The sequence below is a fragment of the Berghia stephanieae genome, chromosome 2, assembly GCF_034508935.2.
Source record: "Berghia stephanieae isolate SIO BIC M18660-M18661 chromosome 2, UCSD_Bste_1.3, whole genome shotgun sequence".
NCBI classification, from domain to species: Eukaryota; Metazoa; Mollusca; class Gastropoda; order Nudibranchia; family Aeolidiidae; genus Berghia; species Berghia stephanieae.
Genome location: NC_088361.1, coordinates 118,593,312 through 118,614,866, shown reverse-complemented (window position 1 = coordinate 118,614,866; position 21,555 = coordinate 118,593,312). Strand labels below are relative to the sequence as shown.

General features: G+C 35.7%; 2 protein-coding genes across 3 annotated transcripts in view; one reads left to right on the top strand and one right to left on the bottom strand.

Moving 5' to 3' along the window:
• Positions 1–21,555, bottom strand: part of LOC144966404 (synaptic vesicular amine transporter-like) — a 96,906-nt gene that overhangs the window by 70,552 nt on the left and 4,799 nt on the right. Inside the window, exons 2-11 of one of the 2 annotated variants that reach the window (XM_078902813.1) lie at positions 20,177–20,239; positions 12,372–12,461; positions 10,952–11,138; positions 9,145–9,255; positions 8,465–8,523; positions 3,657–3,740; positions 3,326–3,418; positions 2,725–2,817; positions 1,801–1,902; positions 1,119–1,214 (exon numbers count right to left, since the gene is read on the bottom strand). In XM_078902813.1, coding sequence (XP_078758939.1) covers positions 1,119–1,214; positions 1,801–1,902; positions 2,725–2,817; positions 3,326–3,418; positions 3,657–3,740; positions 8,465–8,523; positions 9,145–9,255; positions 10,952–11,138; positions 12,372–12,461; positions 20,177–20,219 — 958 coding nt within the window. In that variant the 5' untranslated portion in view covers positions 20,220–20,239. Of the gene's footprint in view, positions 1–1,118; positions 1,215–1,800; positions 1,903–2,724; positions 2,818–3,325; positions 3,419–3,656; positions 3,741–8,464; positions 8,524–9,144; positions 9,256–10,951; positions 11,139–12,371; positions 12,462–14,604; positions 14,771–20,176; positions 20,240–21,555 lie in introns of those variants that run through there. The other variant, XM_078902814.1, reaches the window with a different exon arrangement.
• LOC144966407 (1-deoxyxylulose-5-phosphate synthase YajO-like) overlaps positions 21,291–21,555 on the top strand; it is a 27,983-nt gene continuing 27,718 nt past the window's right edge. The window contains exon 1 of the mRNA XM_078902817.1: positions 21,291–21,555. This exon is cut by the window's right edge and continues 20 nt beyond it. Coding sequence (XP_078758943.1) covers positions 21,462–21,555 — 94 coding nt within the window. The 5' untranslated portion in view covers positions 21,291–21,461.

Sequence of the window (21,555 nt, the reverse complement as noted above, 5' to 3'; positions counted from 1 at the left end):
ATATGTGTGGTCTTTGTGCACCGTGTCTGAAGACCAAGCATAATCAAAATCAAATTTCCTAGAACCATATTCTATTTGCAGCTTTGAGCAAACAGGGTATGTAACATGCTTTAAAAATTATTTTCATATTTAGAATATAAATACCTTGCCTATCCCAAGCTATAAAATCAGTTATGTGTGCATCTTAAAGACCCAAGAAATAAAAAGACAAAGCAAAAAAGTTCAAAGAAACAGTTAAGCCAATATAAGCGATATATGTGTGTGTTTAATCGGAGGCTATGACCCACCCTGACATGGAAACAAAACCTCAACCTAATAAGAAAACACTCAAACATTTACAGAGTACGCTTAGATATACTTTAGTACGTAAACCACTTTATCTATGTGTCACTCCCATACTCTTTCCCATCTAACAGAGGATTCCATCCAGGACCTAGCCAAATCATTTAAATGGTCACATTGTAAAACAAGATCGGAAAGCCACATTAAAAGGGACAATATGGAGGAAAGAATCGACAGAGTTTGCGTCTCTGGCCAGCACCAGCTGTGTTTGTGTGGTAAAACTCGTTTTTGTTTGTTTTTAAGGGTTTTACGGCGCTTGTAACACAATAAGGTCATGTCAGCGCCAGTAAAAAGGAAGAAAATGGGATAGAAAGTTCTAGAATGACAATTAAAGCAGCCAAGAAAAGGTAAGACAAAGGGGAATTGGTTCAAATAGGGAACAGATGTAGATTCCAAGAGCACACTATCAAAGTACTTAGTCTGAGATCACCTAAACGTCTCATCCAGACACAGGCCCCCACTAAGAGGAACACACTCAAATGTTTACAAATACAATATATATAATAAACAAAACATAATACAGTGCATAACAGAGAGATGATTTACAAGGGAAAAAATATCATCTCCCAAAACTAACTATACTGTTTCCCTCCCAGCCAGGGTATCCGGCCAGAGCCAGGACAAAACCAAGTAATCTCATCCCAAGACAAGGACAGAAAGCATGTTGAAAAACAGACATAGGGGGATAGAAGACAGTATGTACCTCTATGGGAGGTCAGGAACCCCACCCAGGTGGTAAAACTGGTAGTAGCGTTGCACTAGAGTTTTCACTTTACCTTGCATCCAAGGAGGAGCGCCCATTGTGTGGAACATCCAGATTGGTAACAAGGGATCTAAGACGGCCACTGTTAGTGTCGATAAGGTGATGGATGCTAGAGGATAAACAAAAATAAGATATTGTTTTACTGATTCGATAATCTTCCTCATAGACTTGCAATTCCTGTCATAATATTTCTTTTACCATTTGTTATTTTTCTTTGCTTGTTTTCAATGAAAACAATGAAAGAGACGCTCAAAACATTTTTAGAGTACGCTTAGAGATTATTGAGCATGAAAACCGCTATCATGTGTCACTCCCATACATTTGACTCTTTCCCATCAAACAACGGACAAAAATTTCGTTGATTTTTTGTGCATTAAATTTTAAAATATCTTATGTCTTCTTACTTGCTACTTCCTTCTTTGTTATTTTTTATTCAGCCAGAGAGTTGAGCAATTACATATTATATAGATCAAGCAAAATAATTTCCCTTCAATAGTTGTTTACATAAATATACTATACTATGTTTCTCAAAAAATGTATACCTTTTTATAATTTACTAAAAATGACACTTTCTCCCTTCTTCCTATTTGAGCCAGATCTGCTAAATGCATAACCAAGCAGTCATTTAAATCCAGTTTTTAATTGCATCAATAAGGTTGTTTAAATTGTTTCATTTATCATCAATCAACATTTACCCGCAGTGGCAAGAATATAGGGATCCAGCAACAGTGTGAAGAAAGAGCTCCCTCTGCGCTGTTCTGGCTGATAACGTGGACGAATCACTAACAACTGAAGGACTGATAAAAAGAGAAAAGATTATGGGCTTGTGGGAGTAAATTTTTGAGGGCAGCTCAATTTAGATATAAAAATGTTTGCCGCCACCCATGCCGTAGTGGATAATAACACACACAAAATACACCAGAATGTGATCCAGATTTGAAGGCTATGGGTTCAAGCCCCGTGCCGACACTTTATGAAAAAAAAGTAGCAAGCCCCGAGGAGTCATCACATGGTTGTGGTCAAGCCCTTTGAGTGTAAAAGGTCAAGGACTCAAACACTTGTTCGAGGGGACTTCTTCTCTGAAGACTTTCTGCTTTAGTTATTCTTGTTTCCTGTTACTTATCAGCACCGTTATGCTAAATTTATATGATGGGAATCGTAGTTTAAAATTTAGATAAAATCATCTTTTAAAAAGCTCATGAAATCGACAAAGGTGATGTTATCACTGTTCCTTTGTTACCTCTCTTATAGAAAGTGACATAATTGCCGGGGTTTGTTTTAATAACTACTATACAAATCAGAAAGAGGAAGTGGGGATGGATAGGTCATACATTTAGGCTGAAAAAAATATACTGCCACGCATAAGTCAAGTGAAGTGCGCCGCATTTGAAAGATAAGTATTACACAGAGTGAATTATGTGTAATTTTGCGTAATTATTCGATTCATTTGTGACACTTTTCAGAAAAAAAAATGTATCCACATGTGTTTGAAGACATCCATGCCAAATTTGAACACTCAAATGCTAAAAGTAAAAGATCATTGTCTTTCTATGCCAAAGTTCGAGCTCTGTTTTTCTTTTTCATGTGTTGATCTGATCTATCAAAATTTGAATAATTACCTCCCTCTAACACTGTGACACCAGCCAATATGAGGAGGGGGATTTCCTTGCTCTTGGTCAGATCATAGAGAATGCCTCCATAAGGCGGTCCAACTTGGATAACATGAAATTGAGAAATACATGGTGCAGTGTTAGACAATGCATATCAACCATAACAACCCATGTCACAACACAAACGATAAACTATTTGATGTGTTCGAGTGTTTTCATGGCATAATACAATTAAAATAGTAATAATAATGCTGAAAACTTATATCTAGACACCAGACTCTAAGCGCTTAAAACCTGTTAAATCGTAAACCGCCAAACCAAAATAGCATTTTTTAAATTCAAAATTACCTTAAAGAAAAAATAATAAACTCTCGGCAATGTGATAACTCCATACCATCGTAAAACTGAAATCAATTGAGGCTTCCTGTCTGCTGTTTATTGGACGAAATGTATTAAGTCTTTTACTTGTCCCTGGCGCCATACCGTCAACTCGGACATACAATAATAATTTATTGGAGAATTCTCGGCCCCATTCCCATATTATAGTTTGATTTTTTTTTCTTTTAATTAATGGCATTATATAAGAACCTCAAAATAGCGCATCACTCACTCAAAACACCAGCTGCCAGTCCACTGAACGCAATGGTCTGGGCCCAACCTCTTTCTCTCTGGTCTGGGAATAGCGAGGCCAGAAGACCCATACCTGGGGATACAAAGAATTGTTTATATTATTCTTGTCGAATTTGGGTCGTAAACTCGAGCAATATCTTTAACGTGATAAAAATAAGGTTAATTACATTTTTTGTTTCTCAAAAGTATTTTATTATTATCAATAATCAATATCATCATCATCATCATCATCATCATCATCATAATAATCATCATCATCATTATTATCAATGGCATTGTTATCATCGATGTAATTATAATAATCATAAAACCTGAGGTGGTTGTCAGAGCTGTTCCCACACCTTGAATTGCACGAGCCGTGAACAATAGATAGTAATTGTTTGCAAACGCAAAACCTGAAACGAATCGTGTCAAAGAAAAGTTACAGTTCAACAGCAGTTTTAAATGTACAATCGGCTGGGTTTGTTTTTCTAAACGAAGATTTAAATTTTTTATTTGAGCACTGTTCAAAACAAATTGAATTATTTATTTCAAAGGCTGAGAGAGACATTTCGTTTGTGGAATGACTAGAGATGTGAAAGGAAAAAAAAAATGATAAATCTCCTGGGTCAACTGGGTTAATAATCCATGTCAATTGTTTGTATTAGCCAGGCAGATACGTTTTGAATTTATGTGCTTAATAAACTACGAAGAAAATAAGGTTTGTTTTATTTTGTTTTTAAGCGTTTTACGACGCTTGCAACACATTTAGTTTATATCAGCGCCAGTAAAAAGGAAGAAAATGGGATAGTAAAAAGTTCTAGAATTACAATTAAAGCACTAAAGAGAATGTAAGACAAATGGGAACTGGGAACAAATAGGGGTCAGATGTAGATTCCAAGAGCATACCACCAATGTTCTTAGTTTGAGATCACCTATGTCTCATCCGGACACAAGCACAAAATCCAACAGAGGAATACACTCAAATGCTTACATTATACATTCAAAATAACAAATATAATAATACATAACAGAGAGATGATTTACAAGGAAAAAATATCATCTCCCAAAAAAAATAACTATGTATTTGACTGTTTCCCTCCCAACTAGGACTCCGGCCAGGGCCAGGACAAAACCAAGTCAGTAATCTCATTCCAAGACAAAGACAGAAAGCATGTTGGAAAACAGATATAAGGCGATAGAAGACACAGTATGTACCCCCTTGCCCACTATGGGAGATATACGTTATGAATTAATGTACTTAATAAACTACGAAGAAAATAAGGACTCCAGACGATGTGCACATAATATTAGCAAATAAGTATAGATACGTCGACTCAAGACAGTTAATCTTTGTTTTATAGTTTGTTAGAACAGAGAATAGGAGTAGAAAGTACTCAATTTCATTCAAATCAATAGATGTTGTTACAGTTAAGCCCGTGCAAAGTTTCAATTTAAGACAAATCACCAGACTTTTAATACTTTTATTCAATTCTGAATTGGATTTTTAAATTTATCATTTCATATAATGGAAAATCTGATGACAACGTGATCATGGGGTTGGGGGGGGGGGGGGGGGGGGACTGTTGGCGTGATGGTTGAGTCGTGCTGTATCAAAAAGAAATAAACCTCTGTATAATATTATAACACGAGCTTTTATATAGAGCTATATCTACCAATAAATGTGCCCAAAGCGCTTTGCAAGATGTACTCGGAGAACAGCATCACATCATGTAGCGCTAAACATGCAAGGCGCTTTTACAATCGTTTTTTTTTTTTAAAAACAAAAACAGCGTTATTACCCTCCGGATATTAATTTTACACTTGAGTGCGTATCTCTATCTTTGAATCTGTGAAATACTGCGTATACCTCCTAGTGGAGTGGGGTGGTGGGCACAAGTACCCGCATGCGGCTAGTCTTTGCATACGTGTGAGTTGAAGGCGTCCACAGTTTTCCATTTGACCGTACTACTTCCTAGCCGTACTGTCATCCAGCGGATTGCAGTCCTTAATTGTAATAACTAGGAATGAGTGTTTGTACTGGTTCGTTGTTGCAGGTTTCAGCTTCAAGCTGAAACTATTAGTTTTCCTTGTGCGACTTGTTTACATTAAGTTAATCAAATTCCACCGCGACCAAGCCCTTAAATAACAGGATGAGTCTCAGTTTCAAAATGACAGCTACGGAAAATAAAAATAATTGGATTCATAAAATTGAAAGCATAAAGAAAATGCTAAAGTTATGGGAAAAAGGGACCTTTCTTTGATAGGAAAAATAAACATAATCAAAACCTTTGGCATTTCTATGTTAATCTATATCATGCAGAGTATTTCAATCCCATTGACTGTATTAGAGAAAATAAATAGATTGTTCTTTAAATTTTTGTGGCAAAAGAAAACATCAAATAGGAGAGCTTTTGAGAAAGTAAAAAGAAAGACCATGTGTAACGATAGAAGTAATGGAGGCCTGGACATGATTGACATTATTTACAAAAATCATTTCTGATTAATTGGGGAAAATAGTTTTATTCAGATGAAAGTTACGATTGGAAAGTAGTATCTAATTACTTTTTTAGACGCATTGGGGGGGGGGGGGGGGGGAAGCATGGAAGCAAATATAAATAGTGCAAAGGGTTCAAATTGGTGAAAAACATATTTTGGAAAAATATTCTAATAGAGTATCTTAACTTTCCTCATGAAGATCAAAGTATGGAAATTCACCCAGATGAACCAATTTTTAACAATAATAAAATTAAATTCAAAGGTAAAGTACTGTTTTCAACTAATCTAATCGCAAAAAAGTGTTTTACGTTAAGCACATCTACATCAATTCAAGACGTATCATGTCAACTGGGGAATTCAAAGATATATATGGGAATTATAATGGAATAGATCTTGATTATAGTGTAGTCAAAAGCGCTTTATCACGCTTAAAAGTTTCGAAATCAGAAGATTTAATAAAATTTCAAAAAAGAATATTATTCAAAATCTTTCCAGAAAAGAGTTATACCAAAATGTTAGAGAAGGATCAATAGAACATGTTAAGGGCTTTTTTTTTGGGGGGGGGGGGGGGAGCGTAGAGTTACAAGCAAAACATTGGATTTTACCTTATGTTTGTACAAAAGAATCAAGATTAAGGATTTTACAATGGAAGATTATGCATAATATTTACCCTACCAATATATTGCTTCATAAAATGAAAGTTGCAAGTTCAAATAAATGTCAATTTTGTGATGAAATAAGACTATTCTGAGCATTTCTTTTTTTATTGTAAATCAGTAAAATCTGTATGGCGGGAGATAGAAAGCATAATTAACAGTAAGATAGGGAAACAAATACATATAGATTTGCAAAAAGTAATGGTGGGATCGATTGATTATCTCGGAATCAATCGGATCGTATGTGGATAAATCATTCGATTCTCGTTGGAAAAATGGTTATCTCTAAAATCAATATGGCCCCAAAAAATATCCATTAGCGATATTAAGAACCGATATGAGGATCAGAAAATTTATATAAAATCAAATATTATTGTTATTATTACTGTTTTTGTAGTTATTATCGTTCTTGTAGTTATTGTGGTTGTTATTATTATTAGTATTATTGTTCCTGTTTTTGCTAACGTGGCTGTTATAATACTTTTTAGTACTTTTATCACTAATTTTATATGCTCTATCATTATTATTTCTATTGTTGTTGTTATTATTATTATAATTGTTGGTGTTTTTATTATTATTGTTATTGGTGTTTTTATTATTATTGTTATTGGTGTTGTTGTTATTGTTATTGTTATTTTTATTACTATAATTAATTACTTGGACATGTGTTTCTGAAGGTGGGTATATTAATTATACAATTTGTATACACATAGTTATGAAAAAATTATCAGTTACATTAAAGCAATAAACCAATCTTATCTTATTAAAAACAAAACAAAAATAAAACAAAAACAAACAAAAAAACAACAAAAAAAACAGGATGAGTCTCGCTTCTCTTCTTTGTCTGGAAAGCTCGTTCCATCCTAGTTGGTTCGGCATCTCCGATGCGGTCTGTGGGAATTACTCCATTGTGATGGCCTGGATACCATCCATAGTAAGTGTATCCTTACGGTTTGTATACAGATGGTAATTAATATGGCAGCAGACCGCAGGTGATTCGGCGGGAATGACCGACATGTCACAGCACATTGGACATCGGGTGACAAATTCTTGGAGCTTGGTTCTGGTAGTCCCTGTCCTCCATGCAAACACTGATGGTTTAGACACTGTATCGTATCCCAATTCCTGGTATCCTACAGTTGTTTCTCCCGAAATTTCCGAATATTGACGTTCGATGAGCACGCATGCGTATCACAACTTCGCGGTGAGAGCATGTGAGTAAAAAAACTTTTTCCAATGACTCAACTTTGCGGCGCCAAATCGAATCGAACCAGGGACCTACCGGTGCTAAAGCGAGTGTCATACTGCCAGTCCTCGGTGTGAACAATTATAGATTTAGCTTTAAAATTAATCGTGCGGCAAAGCACGAATAGTTTCTCTAAATGTTGTTGGACACAATGCCAATGTCGGTTGTATGTGATGGACAAATATGGTAATTTCGCAACATAAATAATATGTTCAGTACTAATCAGTAAGAGGGCGAAAAGAATTTCCTCGATTATTCCCCCTGAATTTACTAATGTTTATATAGTAAAATATAAAATGCTTTAAAACCAACTTTTTTGTAAAATGCCAGAATGCTTCTCTATCAGATTGTGTTCTTGGTGGTATAAGGCACCTGTGTGCCAATTTTCATGCTCCCATCACCTATTTGCACAATTATACCTTAATTCCCCCTGCTAAAATGGCAAGGATAGAAAATGACACGAGATCTTCAAATAAACATTCACCAAATCATATTACCCGTGTCGATTTGTAGCAATTGTTTCATTATAAAAGGTTTCCATTTTTTTTTCTGAGCTCGTGTTTGTATGCAAGTGTTTACGTCTTGTGTGTTTGTGCGTGTATGTGTGTGCTTGTGTATGTGCTTGTGTGTGTGCATGTGTGTGTGCTTGTGTGTGTGCATGTATGTGTATGGGTGTGGGTGTGTGTGTATGGGTGTGGGTGTGTGTGTGTGTGTGTGTGCATTTATAACAACGACATACCCACAGTAGAGACCAGGAGAATAACAAATCCAGAAAACATAGGAATGGTGTAGCCAATCCTGAAAAAAAAAAAAGAGCAAGCTGAAAACATAACAAATCATACACAGAAAGACATCTCTCTCTCTCTCTCCCTCCCTCCCTCCCTCTCTCCATCTCTCTCTCTCTCTCTCTCTCTCTCTCTCTCTCTCTCTCTCATATATATATATATATATATATATATATATATATATATATATATAATCTATCTATATCCCTCCCTCCCTCTCCCTCCCTAACTCTCTCTCTCTCTCTCTCTCTCTCTCTCTCTCTCTCTCTCTCTCTCTCTCTCTCTCTCTCTCTTTCTGGCTGTGTGTGTGTGCAATTATTTTCCATTAGGCCGAATGGAAACATTTCATTCTACAACAGTCACCTGCCAGACGCCTTTATTTTGTACTAGCACTTTTACATTATTCGTCACTTCCTGTGATAGGTAACTTTTACACCTAAGTCAAGCGAGGTAATGTGTGCAAAGTACAACATTGTAATCTTTAACGTTTATAGTCAGATTGATATAATTTAGTGAGAACTTATCACTAACAGGTTGTCTAAAAACAATAAACAACTGAATGACGTCAATTTTGTTCCTTCTATAATAATTTATTTTTCGAAAAAAAAAAAAAGAAAGAAATAACGTGCGTTACCTGTTTGTTAACGAACCAACGCCTAAGTTGAAAAACAGCTGGACAAATGTTTTCGCCCCGATCAGTAGCCCCATTCGAGTGTTTTCCTTAGAGTCTGTTGAGTTCATTGGACTGCAAAATTAGAAACAAATTAAAACTTAAGCATTTATACAGCACAATAGTCCTTACCATGCTTAAAGCGCTTTACAAGAGGTCCCTAGCCAGCAGCAACACTTAACATGTTGGACGAGACATGAAGCCCGATAAGCGATATTACCATTTGGAAAGAGAAAACGCTTTTAACGGCCACAGGTACTCATTTGACTTCTGATCACGGTGATAGAATGTGAGTGAGTAAAGAGCCTGTTCCAAGGACTCAGCTATGCACCGCTCAGAGCGGGACTCGATCCAGGGACCTTCCGATCCGCAGGCGAGTATCATATCACTAGAAAACATAGCCGCACAATTAATTCTTCATTTTGTGGAAAACGACAAGGCTTGACGATCAAATATCTAAACGGTTAGGATTGTTTAAACCAAAAATATTAATTTCAACTATCTAGCATATTAAGAAATGTTGGAGAAAAGGCTTTTTGGGTTTAGTCTTGATAATACAACACAATATCCCCTAAACATGCGTAGCCACTAGAATGAGTTACATTGATCTCATTTTTCACCCTACTCGGGTATGAAAAGCGTAGCCAGCAGGTAACAGCTATAATCTGTCGAAACGCCAACCTCCCCCCCCCCCCCCACCCCTTTGGGGGGGGGGGGGGTTGGATTTGTTGTTTTTGTTTTGTTTTTTCTTTGTTTTTTTGGGTGGGGGGGCGGTTGTTGGGTTTTTTTTGTTTTTTTTTTTTTTTTTTTTGGTTTTTTTGTTGCTTTAGGTCTCTTCCAACACAATTGAGGTTATATGAGAGACCGCTGAAACAAAAAAACAAGCAATCTAACAAAAATAGTACAAATGTAAATCAAAATCATAACCTAAAGATATCATAAGCTAAATTATAAATAACCAAGAACAAACAGGCAGAAGATTTACAGAAAAAAAAATATCCCCTGTCAAAAATACAATCACAAACCAAAGAAGCAGGATAGGCTAGTAAAGAGAAGAAGAAACGACATCACTATCGGATCGTACACCCATGCGAACATCATAGGTATATGATTCAAGGGTGATGCTCCCATCCAACCACCTGCGTTGTTGGTTTGCTTGTTTGTTTTTGTTATTTGTTTGTTTGTTTTTTGTTATGTTTTTTTTTTTTTGGGGGGGGTTTGTTTTTTTTTTTCTTCGCTTTTTCGTTCGGTTTTGTTTTTGTTTCTCGTTTTTGTTTTATTTTTGTTTTGTTTTTTGTTTTTGTTTTTTTTTTTGGGGGGGGGGGGGTTTCGGTTGTTTTATGTTTTGTTTTAGTTTTTAGTTTTTGTTGGGTTTTTGGGTTAGTTTTGGGTTTTTTCTGTTTTATTTGCCTGTCTGCTTTCTTTGTGTTGTTTGTTTTGTTTGATATTGTGTGTGTGTGTGTGTGTGTGTGTCTGTCTGTCTGCCTGTCTGTCTGTGTTCATGTGTTTTGTGTTGGGGGTGGGGGAGGTCGACATATTATAGCCGTTACCTGCTGATTACTCTTTTCATACCCGAGTATGGTGAGAAATGAGATCAAGGAGACTTTTACAAAGAATCAACTTTGTGTCGCTCGAAGAGAGACTCGAACCTAGGACCCTACGAATCACAAGCTAAGTGATATACCGCTTGACTACAAGCCTGATGATGATGATGATGATGATGATGATGATGATGATGATGATGATGATGATGATGATGATGCCTCCTTACCTATCGACCACGATTTTCCGGGGCACCGAATAACGCAAATGTATTTCAGGACCTTCTCTGTGCACCAGACTTGTGTTAGGATAGAACAAACCTTCCGAAATATTCCGTGAGAGATGAACATAGTCATGGTCGTGGCTTGGTGATGATTCCCCATCACCCTCTCGGAAGTAGTTTGGAAGAATGGGCACTGGCAGATTGGACAAGAGTACGAAAAAAATTACGTTTGTTTCAAAGATAAGACCGAGGGGCGTGGCTATATTGGTTGATTTGGTGCCTGACACCGTATCCATCATTTAAAAATGGATTACAGTATTTTTAAAAAATAAAACAGAAATGGTAGATACCGTCTCATACTTATTTGAGTAAATCTTTTCTTTATTTTTTTTTTCTTTCTTTTGTATTTACAAATATAGCATGTTTTAAGTCATTTTCCTCTGATTCTGGCACCACCTTATACTGTAAGCATGCCACGCCACTGGATAAGACAACCATGTGATTTTTCCACTCTTGATATTAAATGATTCTTGAACTCATACGTTTGACATTAATTTACAACAGTTTCCCAGTGCTGATGCGAGACCTTGAGAGCGCATGCATTGGGAACGAGTTCTAAATTTCAAGCGCATGAGATCAAGAATCTTCTTCTTATACTACCTCTCCAATGACCTCACCTGTATTTTTTCTTATCAAAATATATTCTATTTTACGATGATTGGTTCTCAAATTGAACGAGTTGGTATTAAGGACCACCATTGTGGTCAAGATCTCATTACACCTCGAAACCTATTTCTTGTAAGACCAAAAGTCTTGAAATGCTACGTGTTTTTCTTTTTTTTTTTTTCCTACAAAGAATGGTAGGGGTGTAACCAACCCTGTAAACAAAAGAAATTCTATATACAGGCTACAGGCGTCACTTCAATTATTATAAAGTTACTGTTTCTTGCCTTAAATTAGAATATTTACCAAAGAAAGAAATTTACTTTCATTATCATTTTCATTATTTTGGGCCATTATTTTCATGGTTTAAAAAATATCAGTCGAGCGAAAGTTTGCCTGAAAGTCCCAGGCATTCCAACCTTAACAAAAAAAAGACCCTAATTGTATACGCACAATTCATCATAGTAATCCTATCTACCAATTTTAGATAAATAAAACATTTCAACTCCAGGTGAGGAACTTAGTATATTTTCCAAGTCATTAATTGGCGCCTGTGTATGGAATTTCTCCCAGGACAAGTATTGCTCACATGTTTTACAAACTAAAATCTTATAAAAGAATCGTTTAGTGATAAGTGTTCAAATGCACTCCAATACTGTAGCAGTGACTGTTTCTTTTAAGTCTTATATACGTATTTATTGCCACGGATACATCATGTTACATGTTTTGATGCATTATATTTCCGACAGGACCGCACACTTACCAATGCACGTGAGGAGAAGATTGTCCAAGAGGAGGGCAAAGAAGACAATGACAACAACGAGGCCTCGTCTGGTGACCAATGGCATCGTTGCTGGGGAAAAGAAAGGGGGAAAAACATTACTCAGTCATAAACCTCGTCACTCGATAGAGTGTGCCACTCGTGTGTAAACAAACTTAATTAGAATCCCAAGTACACTCACCATGGACTTTTGTGGGGGGGGGGGGGGGGAGGGAGGGGGGAGGAGGCGGGGGATGGGCGAGGGGGCTCAACTTAATATGCCTCAATGGGAGCGATATATATTCATGTTTTCGTCCAACCTAGTCATCGATCACATGATTTGTTGCTGTACAATGATTGGACACTTAATAAATGTAAACACGCTGCTTTGAATATGAAAGCTGTAAGCACACCAATGTGTCAAGCTGAACAAAATGACCAATCGGAATGTTAGATATTTCTCAAACTGTGAACACTTTTCACTATGCGAGTCATTTTGAGCACACTTTGCAATGATCTCTCGTCCCTATTGAATGTGACGAAAAGTACTTGGAGAAAGACTACTGAATTAATCTGAGTAGTTCTAAAAATCGTTTATAAATAAAGAGATCATTTCTATATATTACAGTGAGAGAAAAAATCGTGCTCTTTTTTTGATAGAAGGGTCCCCCTTGTATCTAGTGGGTAATAAGGATAGAATGGTTCCTCTCGTATCTAGTGGGTAATAAGAATAGAATGGTCCCTCTCGTATCTAGTGGGTAATAAGGATAGAATGGTTCCTCTCGTATATAGTGGGTAATAAGAATAGAATGGTCCCTCTCGTATCTAGTGGGTATTACGGATAGAATGGTCCCTCTCGTATCTAGTGGGTAATATGGATAGAATGGTCCCTTTCGTATCTAGTGGGTAATAAGGATAGAATGGTCCCTCTCGTATCTAGTGGGTAATAAGGATAGAATGGTCCCTCTCGTATCTAGTGGGTAATAAGAATAGAATGGTCCCTCTCGTATCTAGTGGGTATTAAGGATAGAATGGTCCCTCTCGTATCTAGTGGGTAATAAGCAAGCTATTTACTGCTCTTTTCTCGGTTACAAAAGCCGGAATAACTCCATCTCAATAAACTTCTTCGTAGTTTATGGGAGAGACGCATATAATGTACTGACAAATTCTAAGAGGTACAGCATCGTTTGATTATAAATTGAAGTTAAAAATACCAAGGAATCTTTGAATCAGCGCATGTAAAGTTGTTTCCTGGTAGAATAAGTCACAGAAAAGATGACAATGATCACATCCCTATCTGGCTAAGACTGACAACAAACAGTCGTGTGACAACCGCATTCTATCTACATACGAACAATGACGGAAATCTCGATATCTCAGTGGTTCATAGGCAAACTGATTGGTACCGATCCTAGTGCGGTAGCTATTTTCTGCAATCCCCCTATCCAAAGGGCAGCAAGTAATTACTGAGGTCCGTTTAATGCAGTAGAAACCGGATTGAATTTCGGCTCTATGGGTCTTGGAGCTCTTGGAGGATTAATTAAATGCATTGCAAAAGATATCTATTTGTCGTAAATGACTTAACTTGTGTCGTGTTTTCTTTTTCTTTTTTTTTTTTTCTTTTTTTATTTCATGCTCAAGATTAAATTTCAAATATTGTCTGGGGTCATTGGCTGGCTGTAACTCGTCAAGATATAAGCAACAATTTGCAGAGACAGGATTTCCGTGAAAATGCGAACGATTGAATTGTCACAAGTCCACATGCTGCAAAAAGTCACAATTAAAATTATTTCACACAAAAGAAATATCCGACCGTTCTTTCTCAGCAAAATAATAAAGAAAGGACCAGGACAAGACCAACACTTAAAGCCAAATTGTCTTTACAAAGGTTTGATAAAATTGAATATTGTAAAATAAAACAAAAATGTATGTTGTTTTTTTTTTTTTTGTTTTTTTTTTTTGTTTTTTTTTAAAAGCAGACACACGTTCTCCGTGTGATGAAATTTAAATTTAAATTTCCGTCAGAGTGTCTCTGAGTTCCATATATTATTCATAATCCATGTTGATCACAAGATCAAAAGGTTCTATTGTTTTTTTTTATCAACTCTGGAGTTTGTCCAATATACTGTATTCTATTTTTGCAAACGAACTTTAGAATGAAAGGATCTCCTTTTTTAATAACATTTTCTGAAAAATTTCAGTTTCAAACAAAATCAAACTTAGACGTCTACCTTACCTTTTCTAAGTCTTCTGATTTGAAATAATATTGAAATATTTTCCCTCGTGTCTTAAAAAATTATTCTCACAATACGTGTCATGGGTCACTAAATACGAATGAGTATTTTGAGCATAACAACACGCGCTATTACACACTGCCTGTGTTTATTGATGCAGAGTCATTTGAGTTATGATCACAAACTCACCAGTTTTGTTTTATCATGATCATCCTGCAATGTTTTAACTCTCTCTCTCTCTCTCTCTCTCTCTCTCTCTCTCTCTCTCTCTCTCTCTCTCTCTCTCTCTCTCTCTCTCTCTCTATCTATCTATCTATCTATCAATCTCTATCTATCTATCTATCTATATATCTATCTATCTATCTATCTATCTATCTGTCTATCTATCCCCCTCCCTCTCTCTTCCTTCCTTTCTTTCTTTCTTTCTTTCTTTATCTCCCCCCCCCCTCTCTCTCTCTCTATCTCTCTCTTCTCTCTCTCTCTCTATCTCTCTTTCTTTATTTCTTTCTTTCTCTTTCTCTCTCTCTTTCTTTTTTTTCTCCTCTCTCTCTCTCTCTCTCTCTCTCTCTCTCTCTCTCTATCTATCTATCTATCTATCTATCTATCTATCTATCTCTCCCTTTCTTTCTTTCTCTCTTTCTTTATCTCTTCTCTCTCTCTCTCTATCTATCTCTCTATCTATCTCTCTCTTTCTTTCTTTCTATCTCTTTCTCTCTCTCTCTCTCTTCTCTCTCTCTCTCTCTCTCTCTCTCTCTCTCTCTCTCTCTCTCTCTCTCTTATTTTTTTTTTATTTTCTGACCACCCTCCCCCGTCCACCGAGCAGTGATTGGGTAGATGGTAGATCTGGTGAAATATACTTTACGAAAGAGTAAAATCCTATCCAAAGGGCAACAAGCAATTACCATTGTCAGTTTCACGCTTTAGACACCGGGATAAACTCCGATTCCATGGGCCTTAACGGCTTTGAAAGACTATTAGTTTCTCTAAATACTGTATTATAACATCGTTTGGTTCAAACACAAACATTAAAGAGCAATTACGGCTGGCAATAGATAGAACGAAGATGACGTCACTCAGGTCTTTGTTATTGTTTTTTGCCATCCGCGTTTATGAATAATTATCACTAAAATATATTAACCTGACTATAAACGATCATGGTTACACAAAGTTTTGTGTGTTGGTCCGTTATACTTACGGGTGGCAATATTGTGAGCTCCTTGGCCAACCAATATACATAGATTAACGTGTGTAAAGTGTCTTAATGGTATTGTTTTAGTTGTTATATTTAATATAAAAAGAGCATCCATTTGATTGGCATAAACCAACTACAAATGGGCATGATCTATATTACGTTTCCATGTGCTCGAGGTCATTGGTCACATTGCAAAATGTTCTCAAAGTGAAACCCACTTAGTGAAAAGTGTTCCCAGCTTTTTAAATATCTAACATCACGATTGGTCACTTGATTCAGCTTGACACAAGGGTATGTTTATAACATTTGTAAACAAAGCAGCGTGTTTACATTTGTTAAGAAATATCTAATCGTTGGACAGCAACAAATCATGTGATTGATGACCTGCTTTTACGAAAACATGAATATAGATCGCTCCCATTCTAATTGGGTGCCAAACCTTTATTATCGTTTAATGAATAAAACAAATCCAGCTGCCAATTAATCAGCGCACAATAATTTATTCTTGCTTTAATTCTATGACAAGCACAGTCCACCAATTTTAGTTGGTATGTATTATACAGTATTTTGTCCATATATTACATTGATATTGACATTGCATACACAGAAAAGAAATAATATGCCAGGTATATACAGGGGATGCCACCAGGAGATTTTGAAGAAAAAAAACAACTAAAAAACAACACTTTTACACAATGCATGGATTCCTAACAATTATGTTGTAGAAAAGCTCATAAATTTTTTAAAATATTATTATTATTATTATTATTATTATTATTATTATTATTATTATTATTATTATTATTATTATTATTATTATTATTATTATTATTATTATTATTACATGTATATTATATTTCCAAGTACATCTATACATCATAATAATACGGTGGAACGGGAGTAACGAGATCGAGGGGACCGGCCATAAAACTTTTTATTCCCGAGTTACATGAATCTATGTTTATGGTAGTATATTAAACACCCATAATAAACAAAAAAAAATATATATAATAGATTGATGTTAGCAATAAAACTATTCTTAAATAGCATAATGTCATATGGAGGGTAAAAAATGACATCCATTTGACCCTGATTACAACTTACATGGTTCCTTTCATTTTTTTTGAAAAAAAACTATATATATATATATATATATATATATATATATATATATATATATATATATATATATATATATATATATATAACGGCGAAAAATCGCGGCCGCATTGCTGCCGCAAGCGCCGCGATTTCATGGAGGGACAGAAAGATTAGAAATATAAACTTTGAGTATGTTGCAATATGAGAAATCATTTTCATTCTCTTCATAACTTAAGCTTGAGATTTTATATAGAGCAATATCCACTAAACGCGCTCAAAGCACTTTACAAAAGCTCCCTGACCAACAGCAACACGTAACATGTAGAACGAGTGTAAAAATGGTATTGTTTTAATTGTTATATTTAATAGAAAAAGGGCATCCATTTGATTGGCATAATCCAAATACAATTCTTATTGGGGCCTTTATTATAGTTTAATGAATAAAACAATTCCAGCTGCCAGTTAGGTATTTATAGACACAACAGATGTGCACGGTATGGAACAGCGGCAATGTGTTCTTGTGGTAGGAGACTCGCTCTCGGAAGCCTGAGTGCTTTATATGAACATGGCGGATTATTTTCGTTTCATAATATAGTAATATAGTAATATTATTATTATGATTTATTATTATTATTATTATTATTATTATTATTATTATTATTATTATTATTATTATTATTATTATTATTATTATTATTATTATTATTATTATTATTATTTGTTATTATTATTATTATTATTATTATTATTATTATTATTATTTTTTATTATATTATTATTATTATTGTTACTATTATTATTATTATTATATTTTTATTATTATTATTATTATTATTATTATTATTATTATTATTATTATTATTATTATTAATATTTATTTATTTATTTATTTATTTATTTATATTATATTATTATTATTATTATTATTATTATTATTATTATTATTATTATTATTATTATTATTATTATTATTGTGTCATTGTGTCTCAATAAGTATTATGTCGGGATGAACCAGAACCTGAAAATTGGTCTCCATGTCTAATTTATAAAATTGTATTTGAATTAATGAACTCCGTTGAGAAGGATCAATGTAGTTTTGTAACTGAATAAAGTCTCAAGGGGTCTCACAATTTGAATATAATTATTTTCACCCTAAATAACTGTTATCCATTGTCTCGAAACGGTATTAGTTCGCCGGGATGAATTGGGCCTCTAAAAGTGAATGTGAATTTAGAGATATAATAAGGATTAGAAAGAGGAACTTTGATAGGGAATGAGATTAGCGGAAGAGTAGCGTCCCTTGAATGGACGTCACCGGTGGAGAAGTTATTTGTAAACAAACCAACTACAAGCCAAGCGCTCCAAATGAAAAATGTATTATTCTGTACAAAAATGCATATCATAATCAACGTTATGCATTTTTGTACAGAAATATGAATAAAAAATTTTGTATTTGGAGCGCTTGGCTTGTAGTTGGTTTGTTTACAAATAACCTCTCCACCGGTGGCGTCCAATCAAGGGACGCTACTCTTCCGCTAATCTCATTCCCTATATTATGAGAAATCATCTTCATTCTCCACTGTAACTTGAGCTTGTGCTTTTATATAGCGCAATATCCACTAAACGTGCTCAATGCGCTTTACAAAACGTCCCTGACCAACAGCAAGACATAACATGTAGAACGAGATGTTAGGCAATGTTACATGTTTTTTCGACAGAGACAACGCTGTTGACGGCCAGGTACTCATTTTCATCTGAGTAAGGTGAGAGAATGTGAATAAAGAGCCTTTTTCCAAGGACTCAACTATACGCTGAGCGAAGCTCAAACCCAGGGCCTTCCGATCTAAAAGTAAGTGTCATACCACAAGCCCAAATAGCCACGCAAACAAAGAGAAATTATCTCCAGATTCAATATCTCTGTCTATCCATTCAATGACCAGTACCTAGCTCACCCCGCTTTGAGACGGAGAGTCACAATTCAGTTTTCAGAATCCAGTTCAGCCCGACATAATATCGGTTAGAGATTGTGGGTAACTGGTTGGGGCATGTCTGCGTAGCCATCGTTAACTTATAGCCTGACACTGACCAAAAGATGACGTCAAAATGCCAGTCTTTTGCCACAAAAGAAAACAAATCGTGAGTTGTATTCAATAGTTCAACCAATGAAATAACTTGTTTCCTTGAGCTCTACTACTAATGACAACTCAATAGACGCTACACAAACCTAAAAAATGACGTCAAACTGCCAGTCCTAGAGGGTTCTAGTGTCAGGCTATATTATGTTAACGATGGCTACGCTTAGAGACGGAGGGTCACAATTCAGTTTTCAGAATCCATTTCAGCCCGACTTAATATCGGTTAGAGATTGTGGGTAACTGGTTGGGGCATGTCTGTCGCAGACCTGATGAAACACTGACAAGGAAGGCTCTGCGATGGACACCCCAAAGAAAGAGGAAGCGAGGCCGCCCCAAGGAGGCTTGGAGACGTACGGTAGAGAGGGACCTAAAACGGAGAGGTCTGCCCCTCGAGATGGCCCCAAGAATAGCTGCTGACATGACGAGGTGGAGATCCCTTATGCATCGCCTCAAATGCCAGCAGCAGGCCCTGAGATGATTGAGTAAGTGAGTTGTGGGTAACATAATATGTAATGTTTGTTTTTTTAAGAAAGTAGTTTGTGAGATTCACGTCTCACGCCCCCCTCCCCTCCCCCCCCCCCCCCCCTCCCCCTTCCATTTCTTGTAATTGTTTGGAAAGAGGGAAGAGGTGAGTTATGATGAAATTATAATATTCTATCAGTTTCCATATGTCAAATAAGTCGTGGAACTTTTCCTCTTGTCTTGGTTAAAAAGATGTTGGGGTGGGGGAAGGGGGTGGGGGGGGGGGATTTAAGAAGTTTTTATATACAATGAAGTTCCTCTTCAATTTTGTGCTCTCAGTATTCGAAGTACAAAATTTTTGTTTAATTAAAAATAACGATAAATTAAAAATTGAGGCTTTCTCGGTAGTCTATTTGGTAAAGCATTCAGTTCACACGCATAGGGAATTTGATCGATCCCGGGTAAGCTGAGGTTTCTTCTGACTTTTCTGTTCACCCAGTAGTGACTGGATCTGTTAGATCTGGCGGAAAGTACTTTACGATAGGCTATGATAGATTGTCCGTTTAGCGCTATAGAAGCACTGTTAAAGTCCGGCTCCGTGAGCCCCGTGGCTCTAAAGGACATGTGTGTATTGATTTCACTGGGAAATGAGGAAGTTCATCTTTTTACAAGTTAACTACGTACCTGCATCCCCTTCCAGTTCTGTATCCGGTTTGTTAAGTAACATCTCCTATTCCAAATTTCGATCTGTAAATTACACACATAAAATATAAGATAACGAAAGTCAAATAGAATGGAAGCTCCAATTTAATTAACGGAGACAAACTATATGGACGTTTCGGATTTGTCCTTTGTCAACAAAACATGATGAATGAAACAGTAAAGACAAATGAGAGATAGGAGAATGGCGTTGATTTTTTTGTTCATTTGTTTGTTTGTTTGTTTTTTTGCTTTGTTTTTGTTTTGTTTTGTTCTTTTTTGTTTTTTATTTTGGTTTTGGTTTTTGTTGTTGATGTCGATTTTTATTTTTGGGGGGTGGGGGGTCTTTTTGTTTGTTTGCTTCTTTTTCTTTCTTTTTTTCTTTTTTTTTTTTTTTTTTTTTTTGTTGTTGTTGTTATTTTTGTTTGTTTGTTTTTTTGTTTTGCTTGTTGTTGTTTTGTTGTTTGTTTTTTTTGGTTTTTTTTTTTTTTGGGGGGGGGGGTCTTATAAGACGGATAAACAAAACAATGATGGGACGGGAAAACATAAACTATTCGCAACGAACGCAAGGTGATGACAATATTTTATGTTTGTTCAATGGATTTTCATGACAACTATGAGACGAAACAATTATTTGGATTTTAAAACTTGTAAATGAATAAGAACACGTAAGTAAAACCTTTTCCTTTCAAGTTTATTCGGGAAAACAATATATCCAAAAAATTATGTTTACATATGTTTTATATGTACGTTTATAAAACACTAAACGCGTCGTTTATTTAAAAAAAAACATAAGCAAATAGATAATTTAGACAAGCTGAAAAGTGTCAGCAGCAGCAACACTGCACATTGCCACCCTTTTAGGACGAATCAGCTAAAGCCCCAGCCTCTAGAGTGTTACAGGTAAGATAATTGTTGCAAACAGGGGAAAAGATCCTTTGAAATGTTCGACAATGACAAAATAATAGACGAATAGAGTCATCACACAAAAAGAGAGGGTGTTTCTATCATTCTTTGGTGTAATTATAATAGCTCGATTAATTCGAAGTACGTAGGTAATGCCTATTGGTTTTATAAACTGTTGAGACTACCATAAGGTACTACGACAACCGACAAGGTTGAAGCAGAAACAGAGACCCTCCCATTTGTTGTCACTGTCACGAACCGGCTTGCTGAATTTAGAGTTCGTCTTGACTGTCCTCTTCTTATCAGTTGAACTTTTGACGGTCAACACGTTTGCTCGACACGGTCTTTTACTTTCAGTAACAAAATGGAGCATATAACTCTCAAAGGAACAGATCTCAAAGTTTCCCCAATCTGTCTCGGAACTTGGCAGTTCAATGATGGGAAGTCAAATGTTCAAT